The sequence below is a fragment of the Sphaerodactylus townsendi genome, linkage group LG01, assembly GCF_021028975.2.
Source record: "Sphaerodactylus townsendi isolate TG3544 linkage group LG01, MPM_Stown_v2.3, whole genome shotgun sequence".
Lineage (NCBI taxonomy): Eukaryota > Metazoa > Chordata > Lepidosauria > Squamata > Sphaerodactylidae > Sphaerodactylus > Sphaerodactylus townsendi.
In genome coordinates, this window is record NC_059425.1 from 148456749 (window position 1) to 148482716 (window position 25968).

Sequence of the window (25968 nt, forward strand, 5' to 3'; positions counted from 1 at the left end):
ACACTTCATTTAGGCCTCAGAGGAAGACATCATTATTCGCAATAAAAATTTACAGCAAGCTATTAGTATTGGGGAGGCTTTAAAGACATTGAGCTCCAGGGAAGATAAAGATATGGTGCAGGAGAAACTAGATTCATCCAAAACCCGATATATTGAGATCCAGGAGAAAAGCAGCAGAAGGGGTGAGCTGCTCCAGCAAGCCTATTGCAACGCTCAGATTTTTGGAGAGGATGAAGTTGAATTGATGAATTGGCTGAATGAAGTCCATCAGAGGTTGAGCAAATTGGCAGTCCAAGACTACAATACTGACTTGCTTGTGAAACAACACACTGAAATGCTGGTATTTGCATTTGTTTTCTGTTAATTTTCTGTTATTTTTGGTACTATTGATTTTAGCAGTATCATTATCTATTATTATTATTATTATTATTATCATCATCATCCTCATCCTCATTATAATCATTATCTATTATATTATTATTATTATTATTATTATTTGTTTCATTTTAAGCCTTCATTTTTTCAGTCCAATAAATGCAGCTAGAACAAGCGGTAGTTTTAAAGCCTTTTCAATTGTGTAACTTCTACAGCTATAAAACAATTCTGAAATCTCCTAGGTTCTTCAAGAAGAGATTCTGCTCAGAAAGCAAAATGTTGATCAAGCAATACAAAATGGTTTGGAGCTCCTCAAACAAACTACAGGTGAGAGTCTTAAGGAAACCAGTGATTTAGCAACAGGGACAAGTGACGCGCAGCTCAGTGGGAACTTCTCTGTGCCCTTGTGAGCACTCATCCTTTCGAAAGTGCTTCAGTTTCAAGTCAGAGTTTCAGTATTGATTGTAGATGTAGAACAAAATTCAAGTCCAGTAGCACCTTGAAGACCAACAACATTTTCCAAGGTATAAGCTTTCGTGAATACAAAGTAACTTTGTCAGGTATTGGAGATGTAGAAATAGTAAAAAAAAATAGCAACGTTCACTGTGAGCTTGGAAGAATGTAATGGTTGAAAGCATGAGCTATGAACTGGAAATCCTCAGTTCAAATTTCATTTCAGGCATGAACTCAGTGGGAAAGATTAGGAACATAATCATCTGTTTGCTTCAACTCATCTTTGTGGGGCCCACCTTACAGGAGTATTTTGAGTTAAAGTATAGAAAAGGTTTTTCAGCATGTAGGAGAATTATTACATAAATACTAAGGGAATGAATCAACCAACATTTTTAAGATCCATTGATTTCAATGGGATGGTAAAAGGCTACGTTTGTGTCTTATTATTGAAGCCTCATTGATTTCAAAGTGCCTAAATATGCAGAACTTCATACCTATAGAGGTCACCTCATCTGTGAAAAGGTAATCTCTATTCGCTCTATCACTGCTGTTAACACCACTAGGGAAAACTTAATTTTATTGGTTTAAAGGGAATGTGACATGTTGCACGGATTTCCATGGCATGAGAGGCCTTCTATGTGTACATATACTCATTTCGCACTGAAGGCCTGGACCCTACATTGTCTTAAAAAAGAAAGGGAAGACGTTGAACATACATACAGGGTTGTGGTAGCATCAGTGATTGTTTTCAACCTTCATCATTTGTGAGCCCATTTTGTGATCGTCAGAAGTTACCATTTTGAGTCAGATGACTGGTCCATCTAATCCAGCCTACTTTTTTTTATTGGCAGGGACATCATTTGTTAGCTGTGCTCTAACCCTGAGCTATTGCTCTCCCCCTTCCTTCCTGAACAATAGTTCGTAATTTTTAAGTTATTTAGTGGGTGGCAGATATGTGGAATTGTGTCATGTGGCCTTTTGAATAAATAATCACTTAAATATCTGATGTTTTTAATGTAATGTTACGAACTCTCTCTCCTCTCTGTCTTTCTATCTCTTGCAAGGAGGAATAAATAGAAAAATCTTGTAATGGGTCTCTGTAACGTTTACAAGTGAACTGAATGATTACTCCCCCTTTTGCTTTCAGAGAGGCTACTTCTCCCACATTAGGCCAGTACTGTGGGAAAGTTGCATTCCAATTACACCCACAGCATGTCTGGTTTGCAGACCAACCATTCCTTAATTTTCCAGTCACTAGCTCCATGAGCTCTCCCAGAGACACATAATTTGGGGCTGGGAGGCAGGAAGACAAGAGAGGCGAGAAATAATTCAGAATCCGAATTTACATTGTTCCCTGGAAAGGTAAACCCAGTGTAGTGAACGGCAGTTTTCCTATGGCCTTTGATTCTTCGTCTATCAGTGATAGTTCAGACAGGGTCATGAACAAATAAAAATGTACATTCTTTCTTGCAATTAGTGCTGACAGCTGAATGACCATCAGGAATTTAACAAATTAATTGGCCAATTAAATTTAAATTAATGTGCATGTTACAGAATCTCAATATAGATGGCTTTTTGAAGATACTACGCTAAACTAACATACAGTATAATACAAACTTATTTATTTGCTTCATATTTATACTCCATCATTCTCCCCAATGGAAACCCAAAATTGCTTCCATGGTTCTCCTCCATTTTATCCTCACAATAATTCTGTGAGGTGGTATAGGCTGAGTGTGCCTGGCTTGAAATCCAAAGCAGAGCAGGGATTTCAACTGGTTCTCCTGGATATCAGTCCAACACTTTGACCACTACACCAAGCTGACTCCCCAAATCTGTTGCTCAGTGTTTAAAGAAAAGGTAGTCAAAGTGTGATTTTGTACAAAGTTGCTCAATTCCAAGGGCATCAACATTATTCTGCCTTCATCTGGCCTCTCCTCTCTGTCTCCTCTTTTTTCTTTTTTGCTTTCATTCTTTTCTACTATGCTTTACTATATTAATCTTAATGTTGGGCCTACCCTCACTTGTGAAGTAGGGCATCATAATGGGGGAATATAGCCTTTCAAAAAAACCCAGCATTCTTATTTCTGAAATACTGGTACTGTCGTTCATTAGGAAGTATGTAAATCCCAGTGAAAAGGATGTTGACATGTATTTAAAGAATACTTGAACAAGAGAAGTCCCCTGTTATTAATCATGACTAACATAAATTCTGAGGACAGTGAGAAAAAGTTCATAAAGAAAGGAGAACCATGGGATTTGTGTTATATAATACAGATAGTTAACTCTAACTTGACATCTGCAAATTGAATGTTTTCTTTAAAAAGTGAAGTCAAAAGTGAAATGCAGGAGCAAGATCACATCATATTCAGATTTTGAGGAGATCAGAAATGTACCTTGATCCAAAAATCTGTATGTGGTGAGATGAGTGCATAGAGTTCCCTGAGTGCTTGAATAGGGGAAACTACTGATCAGTGAATGCTGAAGAATGTGGAGATTGAAATGAACAAGGAAGCTGTCATGCCTAGAAATCTGAATTCTGGACCTACCCTTAAATTCTGAATTGCTTTAGATTCGGTTGTCATTTGTATAATAATATCTCTTCCAAAATACAGGCGATGAAGTTGTCATAATCCAAGATAAATTGGAGGGCATTAAAGCAAGATACAAAGACATCACTAAGCTGAGTTCCGATGTATCCAAGACCTTAGAGCAGGCTCTACAACTTTCTGGGCAGCTGCAATCAGCTCACGAGGAACTTTGTACTTGGCTTGACAAAACTGAAGCGGAATTACTTTCATATGAAGCTCAGAGCCCCAAAGGCAAAGTATTAAATCAAGCACAAGACAGACAAAGGGTGGGTATAAATGTTGAAGATCTTCACCTATCTAAAAAGTGATTTCCTATATAGAGATGTTTAGCCATTAAGTAACATAATATGCAGATTTCTGGACGATATCTTGTAAACAAGTCAGAATATGGTATCTTTGGCTGTGTTTAATAGATATATTTTCATTCTTGAAAGCCAGGTGAAAGATTAATAGTGTCAACCTTATCCACAGATTGGTGCAGCCTTGGTTTACTTGGTCAGTATCCTGTGTTCTCTCAGCATATGCTGAATGGGCCTGGTGCAATTGTTTGATCCATTTTGATAATGTTGTAATTTTTTTGTGGTATAAAATGCTAACTGCAACAAATACTCTGAAAATCCAATTCTGAAGCATGGTTGTGATTTAGTCTTGAATCTGACCAGAACCGGACAGTGCCATCCCACATTAAATAATCACATTTAAAGATACTAGTCCCTAGGAAATTCAAATCTAGATGTCAGATATTTTTGTTGACTTAATTTATAGAGATTTGCTTCAAACTTAACCCAATCGGTATTACCTCAGAAATTCACTGGTGCTCATTTTGTTGTTCAGTTGATTTATGCAACAAAGAGGAGAGCGAAATCAGGATATCACAAATATGTTTCTTCCTTTTGTTTGCTTGATTAATGACTAGCAACTCCTTTCAGCTCTAAAGAATAGTAGTCTGCCCTGCAGACTGTGGGAATGTATTTAATTCGTATTCTATCAAAACTTCCCTTCAGGAATCACCTGCTTCTCTGTCATACAATAACAAAAGCAAAGCTTATAGAGCTGAAATGAGAGTGCTGTTTTCAGCTGTAGTTTACAAGTAAAACACTCCAGCTCCTTCCTCTTTGGTAATTTAAAATACTGGGGGAGGTGGAACCAACATGGAACCTTTGTGTGGATCTTTAATGTTGTACATTTTTTGTTACTAGGCCAAAAAAGGCATTTTCAATGTTAGTTTAAAAATACATGTTTTTCATACATAAGGTACAGTATAACACAATACATGATAGAACACACAGTTGTACAATCTAGAGTCTTTGTGAGTCAGGCAGACTATAAATAATTACGTATCAGATCTCGGTATAGGCTCAGTGAGCTAAGTTGCCTGTAAACAATCAGTTCACAGAAAGTCATAAATATGTGCAGCCAAACTAAAATACACAGCTAAATTAAATTAAACCCATTATGTCTACCAAACTGTAAGATACTTTGGATTTTAAATGTGCTGATTATGTTTAGGAACTGAAAAAAGAAGCAAAACAGAACAGGAGCTTATTGGACACTCTCAATGAAGTCAGCAGTGCTTTGCTAGAACTGGTGCCATGGAGGGCACGAGAAGGGATAGACAAAATGGTCACAGAAGACAATGAGCGGTACAGGTCATTGACTGACACTATAACCGAAAAAGTGGAGGAGATTGATGCTGCCATTCTAAGATCACAACAGGTAAACAATTCTGCCCACAATCCCATAGTTTTATTCTCTGTTTGATGTGGGAAGAAAAATAATCTCTGGGTATATAAATACAAGCCTGAGGTTCATGATAGCAGAAGGCCTTTACACAAGAATGGGCTGCTTGAAAAGACCATGGTCTTAATTTTTAGACATGGGGTCCAGACCAAAACAAATCCAGGCATTGTTGAAGCCATCTGCCACCTTGTTGACACAAATTACGGATCAGCCTCTTATTGGGTAGCATTGTATGCGGCATCCCGTGGTTCTCTCCATAGGAATTTTGCCAGAGCAAGGGTTGCAAATTCAAAGCTCATAACTTTTGCAATCTGCACTGCTATGTAGGTCAAATACCAGCTTGTGTAAACAATTCCTTGAAATAAAGATGCAAACAGTGGTTGGAGGATACGGTTTCTCTGGAAAGGCAAATGTTATTTGCAATGGCCAGTAGAATTTTAAAAGACAGTTATGTACTCATCAGTGTTTTGTTAAGGTTCGTTTTAAATTTTTTCTAACCATTTAATTTATTGGCCCTTTAATCAGCATGACTCAGTTCATATACTTCTCTTTGAAAACTTACAACGTACTTTGTCTGACTGTAAATGTGGAATGACAGTGTATATTTGTGGTCTCTTTCAAATAGATTAACAGTGAGATGAAGAATTATTTGTAAGGGACATGGAGAAATGTCAGGCCCTCATATTTTCCTTTTAAGCCATGCATCATAATTTAAAGAATAACTGAGAGCTAGATTTTACTTTAAGGTGAGCGTGCTTACTGAATAGCAGCATAAAAGGCCTGCTGGTTCAGACTAGTCCTTCTAGTCCAGCTTCCTGTTTTACACAACATCCAAAACAGTTGCCTTGGAAGAAAGGATAAAGGCTAAGACCCTCCCTAATGCTGTCTTGTAGTACCAGTATTCAGAGGTTTACTTCCTCTAAATATGGAGGTTCCCTTTATTCACCATCGGTAGCAGCCATTGATGAACTTATCCTCCATGAATCTATCTAACCTGTGCTGTTGGCCATTACTTCGATCACTTGCATTGAATTCCACATTAGATACAATTGCAGCCCTAAAACACGAAAATGTAATGGCCATGAAAACTAGGAAATGTAATTTAGACTTTTGATTCTGTTACTCGTAACATAATTAAACAAGATATTTTTTACATAAAATAGCCATTAATAAATGTAGCTTTCCCCATGTCGCCTCTAATGTAAACTAAAATCATCAAACTGCTATCGTGGGCTCCACTAACTTGGAGTATTGTGATGATTGCATCCTTTAATCTGTTCTACAAAAAAAGTTTGCTTTATTCAAACCTGTGAACATATTTACTAAAAATAATTGCTGTAGGGCATAACTCTTATTTTTCCTGAAAGGGCTTCTGACCCACTAACGCTTTTATGTCAAGCAGAAATAAAGCCTTTCCCAGAAGGCAGATTCCATGAGTTTTTTTCCAAAAAAGCACTGCATTGTGACAGGGGAAAAAGTCTTAGAGATGCTTTAAAGAAAACAATTGTATATGTTTGTAAAAATACTGATAGAAATTCTTAAGTTTGAGTACAAAGTATTATATCATTTGGTGCGGAGGAAGGGTTATGGTGGCACTCATGCCACCAGCATCATGCAACCTGTCATGGCCACTGGCCACTGGCACTGAGGGACTTATCCTGGCAGCTAGCCACTGCAGTGCCCAAATCTGGAAGCTGACCCCTGCAGTGGCAAGCTGTTGTAAAAAATGCTCATACCAGCGTAGAGGGGGAGCATTCTGAAAGAACCTTTGGCCAGGGAATGCCCCTCTTCAGCAGTGGAGACTTATGCCACCCCAAAAGGTAGTGTAAGTCATTTCCACAATTGGCTTTCCTGGGGGAGAAAAGATCCTTTTTTTCTTTGGAGACAGTGCAGCAGCGCCTTCCCCAGCCTCATTCTATCCCCCCCCCCCACCACACACACTTTTGGATTGGGCTGTCAGTGTTACTGAGAGTCTTGAAATTTCCTAACATGAAAAGTGATAGCTCTGAGACTATGAGAAGTCGTCATGTTCAGTCACACCAAGAGGCCACCTAATCTACTCTCCTCAAAGGCCTCGGATTAGCTATCTAGTACCTCAAGCAAGGGTACACTGACACAGTTACCCAAAGAGAGCAATCCTAAGCAGATCTGCTTGGAAGCATGTTTCATGTTATTCAGTGGGGCTGACTCCTAGGAATGTCTCTTTAGAATTACAACCAAAGTCCCTTAAACAATGTGTTAATTTTTTTAAAAAAAATCAATCCTTGCATAAGGAATTGTTGTTGCAATTTTAAAAACCCTTTCCTGGCAGTACGTCCTGTTTTAAGTACCACTCTGTTACGATCCTTATAGCGAATTTTCCAATTTGGTTTTGTCAAGTATAAATTTTTCTTTGAATACAAGCTGCCGCACAATTGGTGTTTGCAAATGGTTCTTTTACTGCTGTGTCATTTCTTTAGTTTGATCATGCCGCTGATGCTGAATTGGCCTGGGCTGCTGAAACAGAGAAGAAATTACTGTCTCTTGGTGTTATTAGGCTCGAACGTGACCAGACCGCTGCTCAGCTACAAGTTCAAAAGGTAATGTGTTACCATCTGTTACATGTTAATCAGTCTGCCTTGATTTGATTGTCAGACTCTCACAGAACATGTTTTTCCCCTGTGTCCACATGTTCTTAATATCACAATATTTTATTGTGCCATTAGGCCTTTGCTATGGAGATTTTAAAGCATAAGGATATGATAGATGAACTTGTTGCATCTGGTGATGAGATTATGAAGACATGCCCAGAAGAGGAGAAACGAGCAATGAAGGTATATGGCTTTATTGGTACTTCGCAGCACTTGCTTAGTAATGTTTGCCTTCATCGGGGATATTTTACTCTGCAAAAGATTATGAAGTGTGCTTTGAAAGATTAAGTTACCACAATGGTTGACTCTACCTGCATTCTTTCCTCTGGAATAGGAAGGCTCCAAATGGCTTGTCCCCTGACCTGCCAATATATAAGTAGCAACAGCATCTTACAGGTATGGGATAACAACACACCAGAATTCCCTGATAAATATCAAGGAAAATAAGAACATAAGAAAGAGCCTGCTGGATCAGACCAGAGTCCATCTAATCCAACACTCTGCTACTCGCAGTGGCCCACCAGATATGTTCAGAAGCTCACATGCAGGATGTGAAAGCAGTGGTCTTCTGCTGCTCCTGAGCAAAATGCCAGAAGTGTCACCCTTTCTCAGATAGCATGATATCATTCCTCAGCCCTGACCTTTTTAAATCCAGAAACAAAACACTGTGTTTCATATGTCAAAAGACTGTGCAGCCACTAACCAAAGCTTTCATTTCCTCTCTTAAGAGCTGTTACCTGACTAAACAGAGAAATGAAAAGAGATGATCTTCAGGAAGTACCTTCCTTTCAGTTGGTCAACATTCTCAGTACATGGACTCGCTGTGGCATTTTGGGATAGCAAGCTCTGTCCCTATTTTTATCCTAGGCTTTTCATGAATCCGTTGCAATACCCCCGCATACACATATCTCAGTTCTTTACCTCTGTGTGGACACTATATGCCTCTGGTTGCTGTGGGTTTTTCGGGCTGTGTGGCCGTGGTCTGGTAGATCTTGTTCCTAACGTTTCGCCTGCATCTGTGGCTGGCATCTTCAGAGGTGTATCTGTGAATACATTTCTGAAGATGCCTGCCACGGATACAGGCTGTACATCTTTTTCGGCCTCAAAGCCCGAAAAACCCACAACAACCAGTTGAGTCTGGCCATGAAAACCTTCGACGATACAATATATGTCCTTTCCATTCCCCCATTCCATTCACCCATATTACGTTTCCTGTGAGCCACATCTGGAATTCACTTGTTTTTGCTTATGTCCCTTCCCCTAGAGCCAGTAAGCTTGAAACCAAGAGGAAGATGGAATAGGATATGATTATAAATTTACAGTTACAGTGTTTCCAAGTGAGTTCCCTAGACCTAATAACTATACAAATACTCAGGCTTTCTCTGGGAATAGACTATTTTTGTCTGAGATACCTGCTAACTAGGATTCATTATATTAGGATTACTTCCAAGTGAGCTATAATTGCCAGTAATGTTTCTAACTGTTTAGCCTCTGGGCTAGTCTAATGGGATTAATCTGCCAATGGGATTAATCTGCTAATACACACATGTATGATATAAGAAGCTGTGGAGAGGATGATTATCCTTTTACACAATTGCCTAAGGGATGGAATGTCCCACAACAAACCCCTAGCTAATGGGTGTGCAGGACTCAACATTCCATCCCACTCCCCATCCGCCCCCAACCCAGAAGCCTCCCCCACCCCAAACAATATGGACTGGTCTCCTGGAGGGGAGGAGGAGGCGGTGCTAGTATTTTATAAGGAAACAACATTTAAGATGCAAGAATCTCTGTCATGAATCTTTACCATATTTTATAAGGAAATAATAGCTAAGATACAAGAATTTCTACCACGATGGGCATGCTTATTGTACGTTCTGTAGGTATGACATAGTATATACAGAAGCAGTTGATTATGGTTTTGGAAAAAGTATGCCAAATTGTTATTAGTAGAAAAATCCCCAAATCACACTATTATCTTTATGGGAAAAATTTAGATATGTATGACTTCATAATGGTGGGTAGAAACTAACCAAAATGATTAAGAGGTCAAATATCTTTCCTTCAAAGAAAGGTTGAAGTATTATGAATTCTGTTGTGAATCACAAATTTTGTTTAGAAAAATAGTGATCAAGGGGAGATGTGATAGAAGTTTATACAATTAAGCATATTATTAAGTGGATAGGAAGAACTTAATTGTCCTTTTGCAAAATATTTAACCTTTGAGGGGGTCCAAAAATTGCTGAGCAGACAAAGAATAAACTCTTCACACATAATTAATGTGCGGAACTCACTGAAACAAGATCTGGTGATAATCTTTAGCTTAAATGGCTGTAAAATTCTAGTCAGAAGAGACAAATTGATTAAAATGTTATCTGGACAGACTAGCAAAAGATTAAAACAAATTTTGCTAGGACAGGCAAAAGGAAGTACTTTTGCATAGTTAATTTACAGAATTCTCAGCTACAAAATCTGGCTTTAAGTGGGACCTGGGGCATGGGGAGGGGGCTAGACAAATGAATGGAACATAGGCATATAAAAAAAGCTACTAGTGATAACAGTCAAATTGAACATCCATATTCATAGGAAGTGCATTCCTGAATGCCAGGAGCTGAGAGAGGTGATGTGGCTATTTTCTTCCAGCTGGGTTGTTCCATCTGACTAACAGCTCTGAGAACCCTAGTGTTGGGTGGACCATTAGCTTCCTCTAGCAGAAAAGCACTTATTTTCTTCTAAAAATGCTTTTATAAACGCTGTTGTTTATTGACGATTTCTTTAACAGAACAAACTGAAAAGCCTCTTACAGAAATACGATACACTCTGTCAGATGAATTCTAAAAGGAATCTCCAGCTGGAACGTGCGCAGTCTCTGGTCAGCCAGTTCTGGGAGACATATGAAGAGATTTGGCCTTGGTTGACTGAAACAAAACTGGTTATCTCGCAGCTTCCAGCACCAGCTCTTGAATATGAGACACTAAAGCACCAGCAAGAAGAACATAGGGTAAGGATGCAGGTAGCAAAATAAGAGTAGGCAAGTTTTTAAAAGAGTTCATCGTATTGGCAAGTAATAGCAATGATTTATTATTAAGCAACTGCATCACAAAAGTTGTCATTTTGTTTAAATATGAATATAGATAACTTCTTAGTTTGTAGTAACAAAGAAACATCAGTCGCTATATACAATATAGGGAACAATACAGTATCTTTCAAATTTACAGCAAACACTGTGGTTCAAAATGAATGCTGACCAACTTTTCAGATTTTCCAGCAGACAGGATTTCCCAGTGCACACATGGCAGAATATACAGGTTGGTTCTGGTGTACCAACCCTGTCTAACAGTCAGACAGGGGTTGTGTGTTCTCCTCATTTCCCATGAGTGCAGTGCCAGATTTGGATTGGTACCGTGGTGCCCATGGAGAAGGGGCTTCAGCCTTTCCTTCCCTGTGAAATGTTCATGATCTGAAATGGTCTGGGGTGAGGAAGTTTGGAAACCCGATGCCACGGCAAGGAGGCTGATCCAGGGTTCACATGCAATCCTGATCCAGGTCAGTCACCCAACACCGAGGAATTGAAGAGAATCTGCCGGTTTGTTCTGAATGGGGACCTTTAGACCCTACCCATGTTCTCTATAATGTGTGAATTGGTGTTGGTTCAAGTAAGAGGCAGAAAAATCACAAAAAGGCATTGGGCCATATTCCACATGAATTATCTTTTGCCTTAATGTGCAGGATATTTGTTTAGACTTCTTTGCCAGCTGGATAGTGTTGGTATGCAGACAGCTGTAATGTGGCAGTGCAAGACTAGGGTACTGATAAGTGTTTTCCTTTGCTATAGCAACTACGAGAGTTGATTGCTGAACACAAGCCTCATATAGACAAGATGAACAAAACTGGACCTCAGCTTCTGGAGCTGAGCCCCAAAGAAGGATTTTCAATCCAAGAGAAATATGTAGCAGCTGATACCCTTTACAGTCAAATTAAGGAAGATGTCAAAAAGCGAGCTCAGGCTCTGGATGAAGCCATTTCTCAGTCTACCCAGGTAACACTTTTTATCAGACAAGCAATTGGATTCCCCGCCCCCCCCTCACAAGAGGATGTTGTTATCTTTTGTCAGTGTACTCAAGATATATTGTAGGCATATGTGGAATGTAGCCTACCCATTGACATGAGAATGAATGCTTAGGCCATTGTTCATGATTTTGCTTTTCCTGTTTGTTAGTAGATTAGGACATTTTGTATTGGTAAACCTGGCTTTTTAAATAAAAATAGAAACAGATTAGCTCAAAGTACTTATTTTGAAAATATATCTGATAAATATGTGAATTTAACATGAAAGTTTTATGAAGACATCTTTATAAAGAGCCAGTGTGTATAGCAATGCATAGAGCCCTGTTCTGGGGAAGCCCCAGTTCACTCTGCATGACCTTGGGTCAGTCACTGCATTTCGGTGGTGGTGGTGGGGGTGGGGGATGTGTGCAAACCTTGTAGGCTACCCTAAACTTCTTGGAGGAAGAGTAGGATAAAAATAAATAAATAACATGAAAATAGCAAAACTGTGTATTCCTGATGATAAATTGAGAAGGCAACTGAAAAGAGTACTTGATGTATGGATGGCCAAGGATTACTGCCGCTGTCTTTGCCAAAAGATGGGAGGACTGGTTACTGATTGGTCTACTTCTTTTGACTCACTTATTCCTTCCAAACAACCCAAACAATTCTGTAAATAGTAGCTGTCTGTTAGTACTCCATTGTCTTTTTTGAGGTCTTTAGACCAAGCTTTTGCTGTTATGGTAGAAAAGGATTAATCTGATAAAGCAGAAATATATTCTTTTCTCAGAGATAGAATAGCACAGCAAATACTGGTATCTAGCTGTCCCTAAGAACAATGAGATGTTTATTTACTTATTTTCTTACTTATTTACTTACTTACAGTATTTGTTAAAATACTTGCAAAACTTCCTATGTACATATACATATACAGCTGAGGTTCTTACAGACACCTTTAATTCAGCAATGATTTTTTAATTAATATAAAATATTAATATAATTCCATACAAATACAAACATCATGAAAATAATTGGAAATACAAATATAACAGATCCTAAAAACAAATGATTGTAAAACACCCACTGAAAACCCCAGCTTACAGAAATCTGAATCTAAATTATGAAATAACCTTTTCCATTTTCTGTATTGTATTTGATCATAAATTATCTAATTTGTGTCATTATATTTTTGATAAAAAGTTAACTTTACCAAAATATAAATCTTTTTTATTTTACTTATTTTACTTTATTTTACTTATCCAATCATGTAGACTAGGAGCGACCTTTTGATTTCAATTTCTAGCAGTAATCATATGAAGAACCATAATCGTTTGGTCTGTGGGAAAGTTTGGTAAAAAAATTGATAAAAGGGATTCTGGCATAAATGGATTCCCCCCCCCCCCCCAAAAAAAAAAATCAGTTCCAACTCTGTCAGCAATGACTGTCATGGCTGGTCTAACATATCTCACCTCCATTTATCTGCACAGTTTCATGACAAGATAGATTCAACCACTGAGAGCCTGGGACGCATCATTGAGCGTCTGAGGCAACCACCTTCAATCTCTGTGGAGGTTGAGAAGATTAAAGAACAGATCACTGAAAATAAGAATGTGTCCGTGGATCTGGAAAAACTTCAGCCAGTTTATGAAACTCTGAAACAGCGTGGGGAGGAAATGATTGCACGTTCGGAAGGGGCTGATAAAGATATATCTGCTAAAGGTATGTCAAACTAAAAATGCCTCTTTATAGTCAAGGTAAACAAAGCAGCAGACTATGGTAAAAAAAAGAAATTAACTATGAGCCAGTATTTATATAATTTTTTTCTTCAGGAAAAAGAGAATGTCACATAAAAATAGTCTGATGGGTATTTACCCGTGGTTTGTAAAGAACAGTTTCTGTGAGAAGCCATGATTATGGGATTTCCTGAATTTAAATTACTTAATGCTAAACTGACAGGTTGCTTCTATTTTTCTTCTAGGGAAATCATAGAGTTGCCATATAAGTGTCTATATTTTACCCTGCAAGGTAAATTGCAGCAATGGAAGGATCGGGGCAGTGCCTATCCCTGCATCATGGCTCCACGCCTGTTCTAGATTACCTCTTCCCCATCCCCAAACAAAAACCTTAGATTCAGAGGATGATTCTGATCACAGACTGTTGTGTCAAATGCAGCTTAGCCTTTAGAGATCCTCAAAGATCCTGAGCCTTTGGGGAGGGCGGTATACAAATATAAATAATAATAAATAAAAGTATATATTTGTCTCCAATATGAACGCACATGAAAGTTTTCATTAATGGTTTCATCGAAGAAGATCTTAACCTGGTGACGTAACTATTGGTTGTGTTGCTTGCTTAGTGGTTCAAGATAAGCTGGACCAAATGGTCTTCATCTGGGAAGATATCCATGCTCTGGCTGAGGAAAGAGAGGCCAAACTGCTTGATGTTATGGAACTAGCGGAAAGGTTCTGGTGTGATCACATGGCTCTTGTAGTTACTATTAAAGATACTCAGGATTTTATCAAGGAACTAGAGGGACCTGGGATTGACCCTTCTGTGGTGAAACAGCAACAAGAATCAGCAGAGGTATGTGAATAACAATTGTTAATATAAAGCTCTAATTCTTCACACGCTTATTTAGGAATAAGCTTGTCAATATCCTTCCTGAATTATGGTGCCCAGAACTGGACACAGTATTCCAGGTGAGGTCTGACCAATGCAGAATAGAAAGGTACTATTACACCCCTCGATCTAGACACTATGCTCCTTTGATGCAGCCGGGAACTGCATTTGCTTTCTTGGCTGCCACATCACACTGCTGACTCATGTTCAGTTAGTGGTCTGCTAAGACTCCCAGATCTCTTTCACATGTACTCTGGGCTGGTAATCTTAACTTTATTAAATTTGATAATACTGGAATCTTGACTTCTTTCCTTCTTCTTTTAGAGTATCAAAGAAGAGGTAGATGGGCTACAAGAAGAACTAGACGCAGTGGTCAGCCTTGGATCTGAACTCATAACTGCTTGTGGAGAACCTGACAAACCTTTAGTCAACAAGAGCATAGATGAGGTAAGCGTCATAAAACCTTTGGTGTTTTTTGAAGCAGTTTAGAGGAAAAAATCTTGGTATATGATGCACAAGGTCAGTGTTTGGTATGAAATCAAGACTGTCTTTGCAGTTAAGAGCAAAGGTTACCCAGATTTCATTCCGTAACTTGTCATATAATGTCCAGATTTGAAAGAAAACTATCATGCATACATTCCAACCCTTTACCCTGATACATGGAATTATCAAAATATTTAATGCTACACCACAAACCTACCTCTCCTACTGATTAACCCAGAAAGCAAGTGTGTGCAGGAGGTTTCTTAAAACAAATTAATAAGGAGTAATTTAGGAAACCAGACGACAACTCGGAAGTGAACTAAGCTTGAGCACTTCAGAGAAGGAAAAAACCTGAGTACTTTGAACACTACCTAATCGAAATATATTGACGTCTAGATCCTGAAGTCTAAGCAAAACATCCAGTATTTATTACTTGGAACCAGTACATGCAGTAAGTTCAAGAGTGAGGCTAGGGGGTGTGCACATTTGCCAATCTTTCTGCATTCTGTAATATGTACTGGGAAATGGACTAGTAGTACTTCTTGGTTCAGCATTACCCTACATGTAAAATGAAGGAAAGGAGCTGTACTGGCCCAAGATCTGTTCATCATCTTACTGCTCATAAATGTTTTGAAAGTGACTTTTATCTGAAAATGCATGAACTATGCCACCCTAAGCAGAATAACGCCCAAAAGGTTCAAGATCTCTAGGTTGGCATTCCCCGGTCAAAAGACCAAGCGAAACCAACTAAAGTTGGCTTCACCCTTGGAAATGCCCTGGCCTACCTCACTCTGTGCTCCCTGTGGGGCCCCCAAACACTTCGTCCTTGTCCTTTCCGCCAGCATGGGTAGTGGGGAAGAGGGTAAATGCATTGGCCTGGACCACTTCCGGATGCCATTTCCCCACCCCTGGATTGGGCTATAAGTTAGGTAAATAAAGCTCCAAAACCAGGACTGGATAGGTGAAAATCATTTGCCTAACTTGTAAAATTTATATCCAGTGCTATTTAGTAAGTAGCTAGATTTTTTTTTAACCAATGGTGGTTTTAGCAAGACTCTTGCCACATTTTTGTGTAGACAATAGTTACAGAAATTTCTAATTTCCATTTTAGATTAAGTCATATTTTATGGCATTTGTTTCCCTTTGGTATTCAATTGAATCTCCATTTAAAATGCAGTTAAATTCTGCTTGGGATGCTTTGAATAAAGCATGGAAGGAGCGTGTTGACAAGCTTGGGGAAGCCATGCAGGCTGCTGTCCAGTATCAAGATGGATTGCAGGTAAGACTGTTTTCTAATTGTGCTTTTTTCTAATTGATCAGGATGTGGGTTGTTGGCGATGTAGACATTGACCATATCACATTTTCTTAAAACAAAATGTTGGTTTCAACCTATCAAACTGCCAATTGCTATGTATTGTATAGGCTGCCTCCTCAACTATTTACTTTGGCAGTTTCTGAGTTTCCTGGTTTTTTCCTGCTAGAAATACCTTAATTGTGATATTAATGTGACCAGACTACAGGGGTAACTCAAGCATGTATCTCACTACATGGCAGGACTTTTATGTGATGGAACTGGGCATTTTAATCTGATATTAGATTTAGCAAATATTTTATTGTGCTGCTTTTATTTCATCCTTGTGATCTTATGTGCAGGCACATATGGGACTGCCCCAGGGAAGATTCACAATATTTTCTTCTGTAGAAATAGTGCTCCCTACCCCTCCCCTTGGCACTCTGTTTCTAGGGAAGAAAAGCTTGTGAATCTTCTCCATGGCTGGCCTTCACATGCGCAGTCCTGTGTGTGCCTGCACCGAAGACCATGTGATGAACAACAGTTACAGGTAAGTGCAACATGGTTTTTATATCTATGAAGTAGCTTTCTCTATTAGGGGAAAAAACGTATGGATGCTGCAAATCTAAGTAAACTATTAATAAATAGAGGAAGGTCTGATTCAAATAACTTCAACTTTGGCAGGGTTGTGACTTAAATTTTTCTCCTTACTGTTATTACTGTAATAGCAGGATAAAGTAGCTGTTGTATTATATATGGTTCAGCAAAAGCTAAGCACTTTTAAGTTTCACTGATTTCAACATGACAGAAATAAGCCAAATTAATTCCTCCAGCAGTTAGGGCCCTGCGGGACCTTGGAGAGTTCCGCAGGGCCTGCAAAACTGTGTTGTTCCACCAGGCTTTTGGGGGGGCCGGGCGCTGAGCCCGCCCCTCTTTTGTTGCCCCTCTTTTGTTGCCCGCGCACTGGCTATATATCTGACCATCTGCCTACCCCCTCCTGCCCAGGGTTTGTCCACTGGGGTTTGATCCCAGACGCCTTTTATTATCATTCATTTTTTGTAGGTTACTGCTGCTATAGTTTTAATAGTTTTAAGGTTTTGTATTGTTTTAATTGGGGCTATTCGATTTGTTTTATTGTCTTGTTATTTGTTGTTGTACACCGCCCTGAGCCCTTCGGGGGTAGGGTGGTTTATCAAATCGAATAAAAATAAATAAATAAATAAATATATTCTTACCTTCAGTTAAATAGTGTATTTTTGTGAATAACAATAAAATACCTGTTCTGACCATAAGTAAGATAATCTGTCAATGATCATAGGTGAGGAGCCAAATTGAAATGTATTTCTGTGATACTGTTATTTCTTAAGACAAAATGTTAGATGATGATGAGGAACTGATTGACAGAAATATTCACAGTTATGTCCTATGTGTTGTGCTCTGGACCAAAGATCCAGTTGGAGTTGGTGTATTTTAATATTGCAATGTGCCGTGTTGGTTGTCATGAACTTTGCCTCCAGTAGAATAATTTTATAGCAACTTCCTGACTATCCATTAATATGTTAAAGTTATTGTTCAGGTACACTGGGTGAGTAATGGGATCAATCTATTTCGCAGTACATTTTTCAAAAGGTTGAAATTAAATGAAGCAAAACCCCAACATTTTAAAGTTCATTTGTCTAAATTTACAAATCTCCTCCATTATGAAACTAAGTACTCCATGTCTCTTTTAAAAAATTACTTAGAGAACATTCCAAGATTTATTTTTTCCAATAAGATTATGCTTTTTTCCACAGATTTTAAGCTCAGTTTTCATAGTAGCTTTAAATATCATAAAATAGTAAGAAAATAATACATGTGGTTGCTCCTTCTTATATTTTTTATTACACAAATTCATAAATTTGGAAACTGTATTTCTACAAATTTATCTAAATACTAGGGAACCAGCTTGGTGTAGTGGTTAAGCTGTTGGAATAGGAACTGGGAAACCTAGGTTCAAATCCCCCCTCATGCCATGGAAGCTTTCTGGGTGACCTTGAGCCAATTACATGCTCTCAGCCCTGACCCTGGCTCATACTTGGATGTGAGACCTCCCAGGAATACCAAAGTGATGTGTAGGCACGCAATGGCAAACCATCTCTGAATATCTCTTGCCTTGAAAACCCTATGGTGTTGCCATAAGTCAGATGTGACTTGGTGGCCAAAAACGGAAAAAAAATGTAAATACTGTTTTTTGGACTTGTGTAACAGGCCAGTTTAATAAGCTGCCTCATTCCAAACTTTTCCAAGTTATCACTCTATAATTCACCCTCATGTTTCCATTTTTTGTACTATTTACATTTGTGGATCAGTCAGCCAACATGACATCCTTGAAATGTCTCAATAATGTAGCTTTTGAACACAGTGGAACAGTCAATGACCTTTTCCAAAGTTGAGCAATTTTAGAGAAGACCAAATATTGAAAGAGATCCAGTTCCAGTTTATGACATTTATAGTGTTGTACCTCTCCAAACCTTTACTTTTAAACTTACAAAATGTACATAGTCTTGGCAGAAGGGCCCACAAGTCCTCAAGTCAGAAAGGGGGAGGGGTGGGGCACCTGATTACTCCTCTTCTCCGTGGCCTTGGTTCTTTTGCCCCAGAGCTGGGATGCTATCATTCTCCTTGTCCGGCCTCCGGCCCTCCCTAGATAGGCCATCTTATGCTAGCCCCTCCCTACCACTGCTCCTCTATCAGGAAGCCCAAGAAAACAGCAGAGCTAATTCCTGGTGCATGGATCCTCTGCCCCTCTTCTTTGGTGTAGGGTTGTCACCTCCAGTCTGGGAAATTCCTGAAAACTCGGGGTGGTGCCTGTGGTATGCCACAGAAGTAATAATCTAAAGCTGCCATTTTCTCCAAAGGAACTGATCACTGTAGTCTGGAGATCATCGTACTTCTAGAAGTTCATCTTCGTGGCTTCTGTGTAGTCCCACATGGGACAGCATATGTGCAGGCCAGCCACAGAGTTTAGATTCTAAAGCTTCTGGAAGAATCTACAACTGGAGTACTCCCCTTCCCCTTCATCTGAACTTTTCCCACCCAAACGATCACATGATGAAGGGGGAGGGAGCACTCCTTCCCTCCATTCTCTGTATCAAACATTATACCAGTACATTGCTGCAGTATTATTTTATCTACTATTAAACAAAATTATGTGATTTTAATTTAACCTATTATTTTCCAGGCTTTATTTGACTGGGTGGATATTGCTGGCAGTAAGTTATCGTCAATGTCACCAGTTGGGACTGACCTAGAGACTGTGAAACAGCAAACAGAAGAACTGAAGGTATAAAATATTAACATTTTTTTCAATCTTTCTGTGTGGGTTGGCATCTAAAACCACTGCACTCACTCTGCAGCAAAACGTAAGTCATTTTTGTATGAACATTCCATTTTAAAACAGTCCTTTTAAGTCTGAAAAGAATGATGTACATTTTTCCTTTAAAAATATAATATAATATAAGCTCCATTTTTTCCACTGCATCAATTACTTTTATGACACAACTTCTATTTCAAAATGTGTGCAAGTTCCTGCCAAGTCCATCATTCTTGATACCATGGATTATTCCGAAATATTCAACAATTGCTTCATTTCCACTAGAACCTTCGAGGTTATGCAGCAAAAATCCCCAGCCAACCTGAAAAGCAAATTTGGAATGGAAATATGACTCATTCAGTTTATAATACCTGGATATAGCTGTGAGTTTTACACAGGAAGCAGAGATGATATAGGATATCCTGTTGTAGGGCATAGGATTAGACTAGATAACCCAATCTAGCTCTATTCTTGAATACAAAAACAGAGGAAGACAAAATATTACTATGAGTAGGAAGCCCTGTCTTTCAACAGAGTTTCAGAATTGAAATAAAAATGGGAGCACTCACTGGCTATGCAGGAAGGGATGTAATGAATTTGGCCACATGAGACAAGCTTCAAAGAGTGTAGTGGTGGTTGGATGCATGTTTATCTGGTCATTCCCAGGTTTCCCTGAGAGTAAACAGAAGTGTTTGTCCCTCTCCTTTAGGACTTCAACAAGTTTCCAAGCCCTCAAAGGGATTTTTTTGCTTCCCTCTATGTACCCTTACTAGATACCACATCTGTTATTGGTTTGAGTCCATATGCCTGCCAATTTAACCGTTTTCTGAAGAAGTGTTTGGCATCTTCTGAAGAAGCGTTCCTTCAATCCCAGCATTTCCAGTTAAAACGACAGTAGTTGATATGAAAGGCCACTGCTCAGGATCCTGAAAGCCACTGCCAGTCAAGTAGACAGCGTTGACCTTGATGAATCAATGGTCTGATTCAGAACAAGGCAGTTTTATGTATCTTTGAGTGTTTTTACTCCTCAATACAATATATTATATCATCTACTGCTGTTGGAAGCTCCTGAAAGTAAATAAACCCACATTTATCTTTTCTTCAACCTGCATCAATGTCATAGTAAAAGCAGGCCTGTTGGCATCTCCCCTCCTTACATGTGATAATTTACTAAATTATGAAAGAACACATGAGAGACCTACAAGACTCATGGAGAAATACCACCCAACACCCACACTCTAGGCCACCGTCTCACCAGTCAGCCCACCCACTTGCAGTGTTTCCCACTTCTGCCTGCCGGGATTATGCAGCAGCAACTTCCATTCCCTTTTGTTCCCTCAAAATAGCAACCAAGATCCTGAGATATAGCTTTGTAAATCTTAGTTTCTATACCCATAACTAAAATTTTTATGTTTATGTTTTGTGATGTTTGTGCAAACTTGGGGGCTGACACAGATTTGTACAAGCATCCCCCTATTCTATACTTGATGCCTATGTGCAGATTTATAGCTCTGGCCAAAGGAGGGGAGGTGAATCTGCCACTTGGAGTGGCAGGGCAGCCACACCAGTGGATTTGCCCTCTCCAGGGCACTTACACCAGCAAAGGAGTGAAACTGCTTCCGTGCAGCTACCATCCTCCCCTGACAGTCAGACGTGGTGCTGCTGCTGGTGTAGCAGGGATGGGCTGGGGGTGGGAGGAGCCAATATTAGTTGGCTTCCTCTTGGTCTGTGTCAGTATTGTGTTGGCAGGCCGCAGCTTGCACTTAGGCCAGTCTTTTGGCTGGCATAAGTGTGATATGGCCCTTTGAGGCTTCTCAGAGGTGGAAAGGTCTTTTGCCTTCCCCATACCGCCAGGAAACACCACCGGGAAACCTCTTTAAGGGCGATGGCTGGGTGCCCAGTGCATGGAGGGGGCTGTTAGTCACCTGTACACTGAAGTTCCAGTTCAGAATTAGGACCTGTTCCTGCGATTTAAAAGAAATTGATACAAAAGGTCACATTCACTGCTGCCGTCATTTCAGAGAAATAAGAGCTAAGGCGTTAGACCCAATATTAAACAACCTTAGGGACTATCTGAAAAATGTATGTATACACACACACACACACACACACACACACACACACACACGCAAAAGACTGGTTCATAATCATAATCATTTTTCAGATCTAGCATTGAATAAATGGGAGTGTAGATGGGCTGTAATTTAATATGAGGTAAGCCCACCAGTGGCGTATTTGCTTAGGGAATATGGGGTACCCCATGTCCCCGGGCGCCCCCTAGTGGAGTGCGCAAAAAATTCAGGTTCATTTGTGAGTTTTTTGTATTTTTTAGTTTATTTTAGTTTTTGGCCTGCAGGGAGCACAGTTTTTAGGCTAGCAGCACCAAAAGTTCACTGATTTTTCACGAGACTCTCCTGATGATACCGTTAGGTGAGGTTTGGTTCAGGGGGTCCAAAGTTATGGACTCCCAAAAGGGGTGCTCCAATCCCCCATTGTTTCCAATGGGAGCTAATAGGAGATGGGGGCTACACCTTTGAGGGTCCATAACTTTGGACCCCCTGAACCAAACTTCACCAAACCTGGGTGGTATCATCAGGAGAGTCTCCTAAAGATACCCTGAAATTTTGGTGCTGCTAGCTTAACAATTGCACCCCTGATAGCAGGCACCCTCCAAATTTCCCCAGATTCTCCTTTTAAATCCACCCCCTTCAGCATGGACTTAAAGAGAGAATGTGAGGTACACGGTTTAAACATTGAAAGTGATGCTGTTTCAGGGTGGGGGAAAATCCACCCCAAAACAGCATTGTTTTTAATGTTGTTTTAACTGGGGACCCCAGATTCTCCCTTTAAGGTGGATTTAAAAGAAGCATCTGGACTCCCTAGTTTAAACACCATTGAAAGTGATGCTGTTTGGGGGTGGATTCCACTGGAGGAGTTTTTGAGAGATGATGCTGACATTTGTTTGGTAAATGTTTTGCTGGGGGTGATTTGTGAGAGATACATGCTTAATGCCCACTTGCACTGGCTTGGAGCTGTTTCTCAGGCTAACGACCTACCTCATAGGGCTGGTGTGAGGACAAAATTAGGAAATAGTTGGTGGGGAGAGAGCCATGTATGTTTTGCTGGGGGTGGGAGGTGTTTTGTGAGCTGGTGCAAAAAAATCATTGTTTGGTCGTGGTGGGGGAGGGTGGCCGCCCATACAGGGTGTGTGTGTGTGCCAAATTCAGGTTTTGTCCACGGACTCCAGCTTGCCTAGATACGCCTCTGAAGCCCATGTATGGATAATTTTAATGTGAGAGTTTTATTTTAATGTTAAGAAATTGGAATGAATAAGTGGAATAATTTAGGTATAGGCACTGATTGTAGTATTTGTTATATGTTTTTCAATTTATGCTGAGAACTGCAAATTTGAGTGAATTTGTAGAGAATTTTCTGGTCTTTGACTGTAATAAAATGACTGTACTATGAATTAGATATAAGGTACTCTAGGTAAGGAGTATGCTGAGATCATGGGTTTTGTGTTACAGTATGTGGAAGCCAGGGAAACTACAGGTGCTCATTCCTGTAGAACACCTTGCACCAATCTGTCGGTTATGTAGATAACACGAGACCCAATGTGAGCTAAATGTTAAAGCATGTTTACAGGGCAGGCACTGGTTGTGTGTATTATGTCAGCCACCAAATAATCATGGGATAAAACAGGTTCCACTGTTCCATGGTCCTTTTCTGTGGTAGCTCTTATGTTGTAGAATTTCATTCTATAACATGTGATGAAGGTTTGTACTTGGTTACAGTTTCAGAAGTTGCGCAAGGGTTAACTTTAAAGAGGTTTTTTTTTGTTTTTGAAAAACTGTAGCTTTTAGTTTTTGGCTTTTTGTCTGTTTTTATGAATTTTCATTTTTATAAGGTGTCTTAAGTTTTTATGGAGAAATGTGGGATAGAAGTAATTTAAATAAAAAGCACTCAGAAAAAGTGTACACGCATACAAACACAAATAAATCTTTTGAAGATTAAACTCCTTTAAGATTATTTTTATTTTTCTACATTCAAAAAGTAGGCGAGTACAGATGCAAGAGTAATTTATGGATGTAATTTCAATTCAGAAATGCATATTGATCCATTATCAAAGTCTGGGGTGCAATGGCACCTGTTTGAAATATTTCCCTTTGACCTCTGTGACCTTCTGTTTCAACAGCAATTTAAGACAGAAGCGTATCAGCAACAGATAGAAATGGAACGACTGAACCATCAAGCAGAGCTGTTGTTGAAAAAAGTGACTGATGACAGTGACAAGCAGACTGTACAAGAGCCCTTATCTGAACTCAAGTTGCTATGGGAAACTTTGGAAACCAAAATTGTTACCCGCCAGGTAAATGAAAACTTCCATAAACCATAACACAAGCCAAGTGTGATGCAAATAACTAAAAATAATAATAGTACATGGTTTCCAGCTTGGTCATCTTTCAGCAGAGGAAGACTTCCTTCAATAAAGACTCTTCTTCATCAGATGAAACCTTCCTCTGTCGGACAAAAAGTGTGTTTTTTTAATTGGAGAAAGTAGTATTTCCCTTGAAGGAAGACTTTGCAAAGGAGATTCATTGGTTCCAACTTAATAGAAAGGAATCATATGATTCAGAGGTATTAGCTAATGCACGAGAGGTTTTGTGCTAGTCAGGCCCCATCTGGACTGCTGTGTCCAGCTCTGTGTGCCACATTTTTAGAAAGATGTAGAAAGTTCAAAGAAGAGGGAAACAAAGATGGTCATGTTTACCCTAGGGAAGAGTAGACTGAGGGGGAGAATGGACTGCATGGTTCAAAAATCTAAACAGCTGTATTTTCAGAAATATAAAGTTTTTTGATAAATTTTTCAAATCACTTTCAGTACATATAATACTGGTCTATGGCTGTAATAAATTCAATTCAAGAGCTGTCACATAGAAATGACTTTTTCACCATGCTGCTTCAGAGAGCAAGATTAGATCTTATGAGCTTAAGGTACAGTTGAACATTAGGGGAAACTTCCTAATGGTAAGAGCAGTTTTGCAATGGAACCAGGCGGAGGTTAGGCAGCCATCTGTTGGGAATTGTCTAGTTTGAATTTCATTCACTGAACAGGATGTTGGAATAGAATGTCTGTTAAGGCCCCTTTCTAACTCGATTATTCTGTGAAAAGATAACTTGAAACGAAAGTGAACAAATGTCATCCACCAAACTACATGTGCCTCCCTATGAACAGTTCTGCTGTTTTAAAATGCTGAATAGTAGCTATGTCCTGTCTTCTTGTATCACTGCCATGGTACTGGGTAGAGAGCTTTAATCCTCCTCTTACTGCTGGTTCAGATCCAGCAGATTGGCTATATGAATGGAACTTTTGAAGGGGTTAAAGCAGATGGGTGAAGGGAACTGTGCTTGTGAGGAAGCCTGTGTGGACTGTGCCAATTCTAATGAAAAAACACTTAAGGTGCCTGTTGTGTTTCTGCTGCTCATGGAAGCCAGGTATGCTGCCCCGTCATAAGCCCAGCATCAGAGAATAATAGTTGGGTTTTGTTGTTGACAATGCAATTTCATACCCCAGTTCAATGATAATACTCGTTGATCAGACATGGTCACAGTCTCTCTGAATAACCTGTATCTCCAGGATGTTACAAACAGAAGGTTTGTTGTGTTGATAGAACGAAGCTTACAGGTCAGAGGCGTTCCTCCCATTGGGCAAAGTGGGCATCTGACCAGGGCTCCACCTTATGGTGGGCGACAAAATTTCAGGTTCGTTTGTGGGGGATTTTGTATTTTCAGTGTTTTTTCCGTTTTTGGCCTGCAGGGGGTGCAGATTTTAGGCTAGCAGCACCAAAATTTCAGGGATTTTTTGGGAGACTCTCCTGATGATATGACCCGGGTTTGGTGAGTTTTGGTTTAGGGAGTCCAAAGTTATGGACTCCCAAAGGGAGTGCCCCCATCCCCCATTGTTTCCAATGGGAGCTAATAGGAGATGGGGGCTACACCTTTGAGGGTCCATAACTTTGGATCCCCTGAACCAAACTTTGGATCCCCTGAATCCACCCCAAAATAGCATCATTTTCAATGTTGTTTAAACTGGGGACCCCAGATTCTCCCTTGAAGGTGGATTTAAAAGGAGAATCTGGGCTCCCTAGTTTAAACACCATTGGAAATGATGCTGTTTCCCCAAATTGGAGGGACTGGATACAACACCATAAAATGTTTTCATAGCAGTAATAAAACATTTTGAAAGCATTTTGAAAATGTTTTCCAAAAATTATTTCTGCTGTGTGGCATGGCCCATTGCTGTGTTCAGATTTGTGAGTTGGGGCATGTTCTATAATGTGACGGTGACTTTGAAAAGACCTGGTGGAAAAAATCATTGTTTGGTCA

At 39.5% G+C, this 25968-nt stretch overlaps 1 protein-coding gene across 22 annotated transcripts in view; it reads left to right on the plus strand.

Annotated features, from left to right (window-relative positions):
• DST (dystonin) overlaps positions 1–25968 on the plus strand; it is a 356441-nt gene that overhangs the window by 281670 nt on the left and 48803 nt on the right. For 19 of the 22 annotated variants that reach the window (XM_048496838.1, XM_048496737.1, XM_048496783.1 and 16 more), the window contains 14 exons: positions 14–340; positions 618–702; positions 3444–3685; positions 4929–5135; positions 7619–7738; positions 7865–7972; positions 10572–10790; positions 11625–11828; positions 13324–13555; positions 14193–14419; positions 14780–14902; positions 16116–16217; positions 19450–19551; positions 23777–23950. In XM_048496838.1, the coding sequence (XP_048352795.1) occupies positions 14–340; positions 618–702; positions 3444–3685; positions 4929–5135; positions 7619–7738; positions 7865–7972; positions 10572–10790; positions 11625–11828; positions 13324–13555; positions 14193–14419; positions 14780–14902; positions 16116–16217; positions 19450–19551; positions 23777–23950 (2472 nt within the window). The remainder of the gene's footprint in view (positions 1–13; positions 341–617; positions 703–3443; positions 3686–4928; positions 5136–7618; positions 7739–7864; positions 7973–10571; positions 10791–11624; positions 11829–13323; positions 13556–14192; positions 14420–14779; positions 14903–16115; positions 16218–19449; positions 19552–23776; positions 23951–25968) is intronic. The other 3 variants (XM_048496793.1, XM_048496803.1, XM_048496878.1) reach the window with 1 other exon arrangement.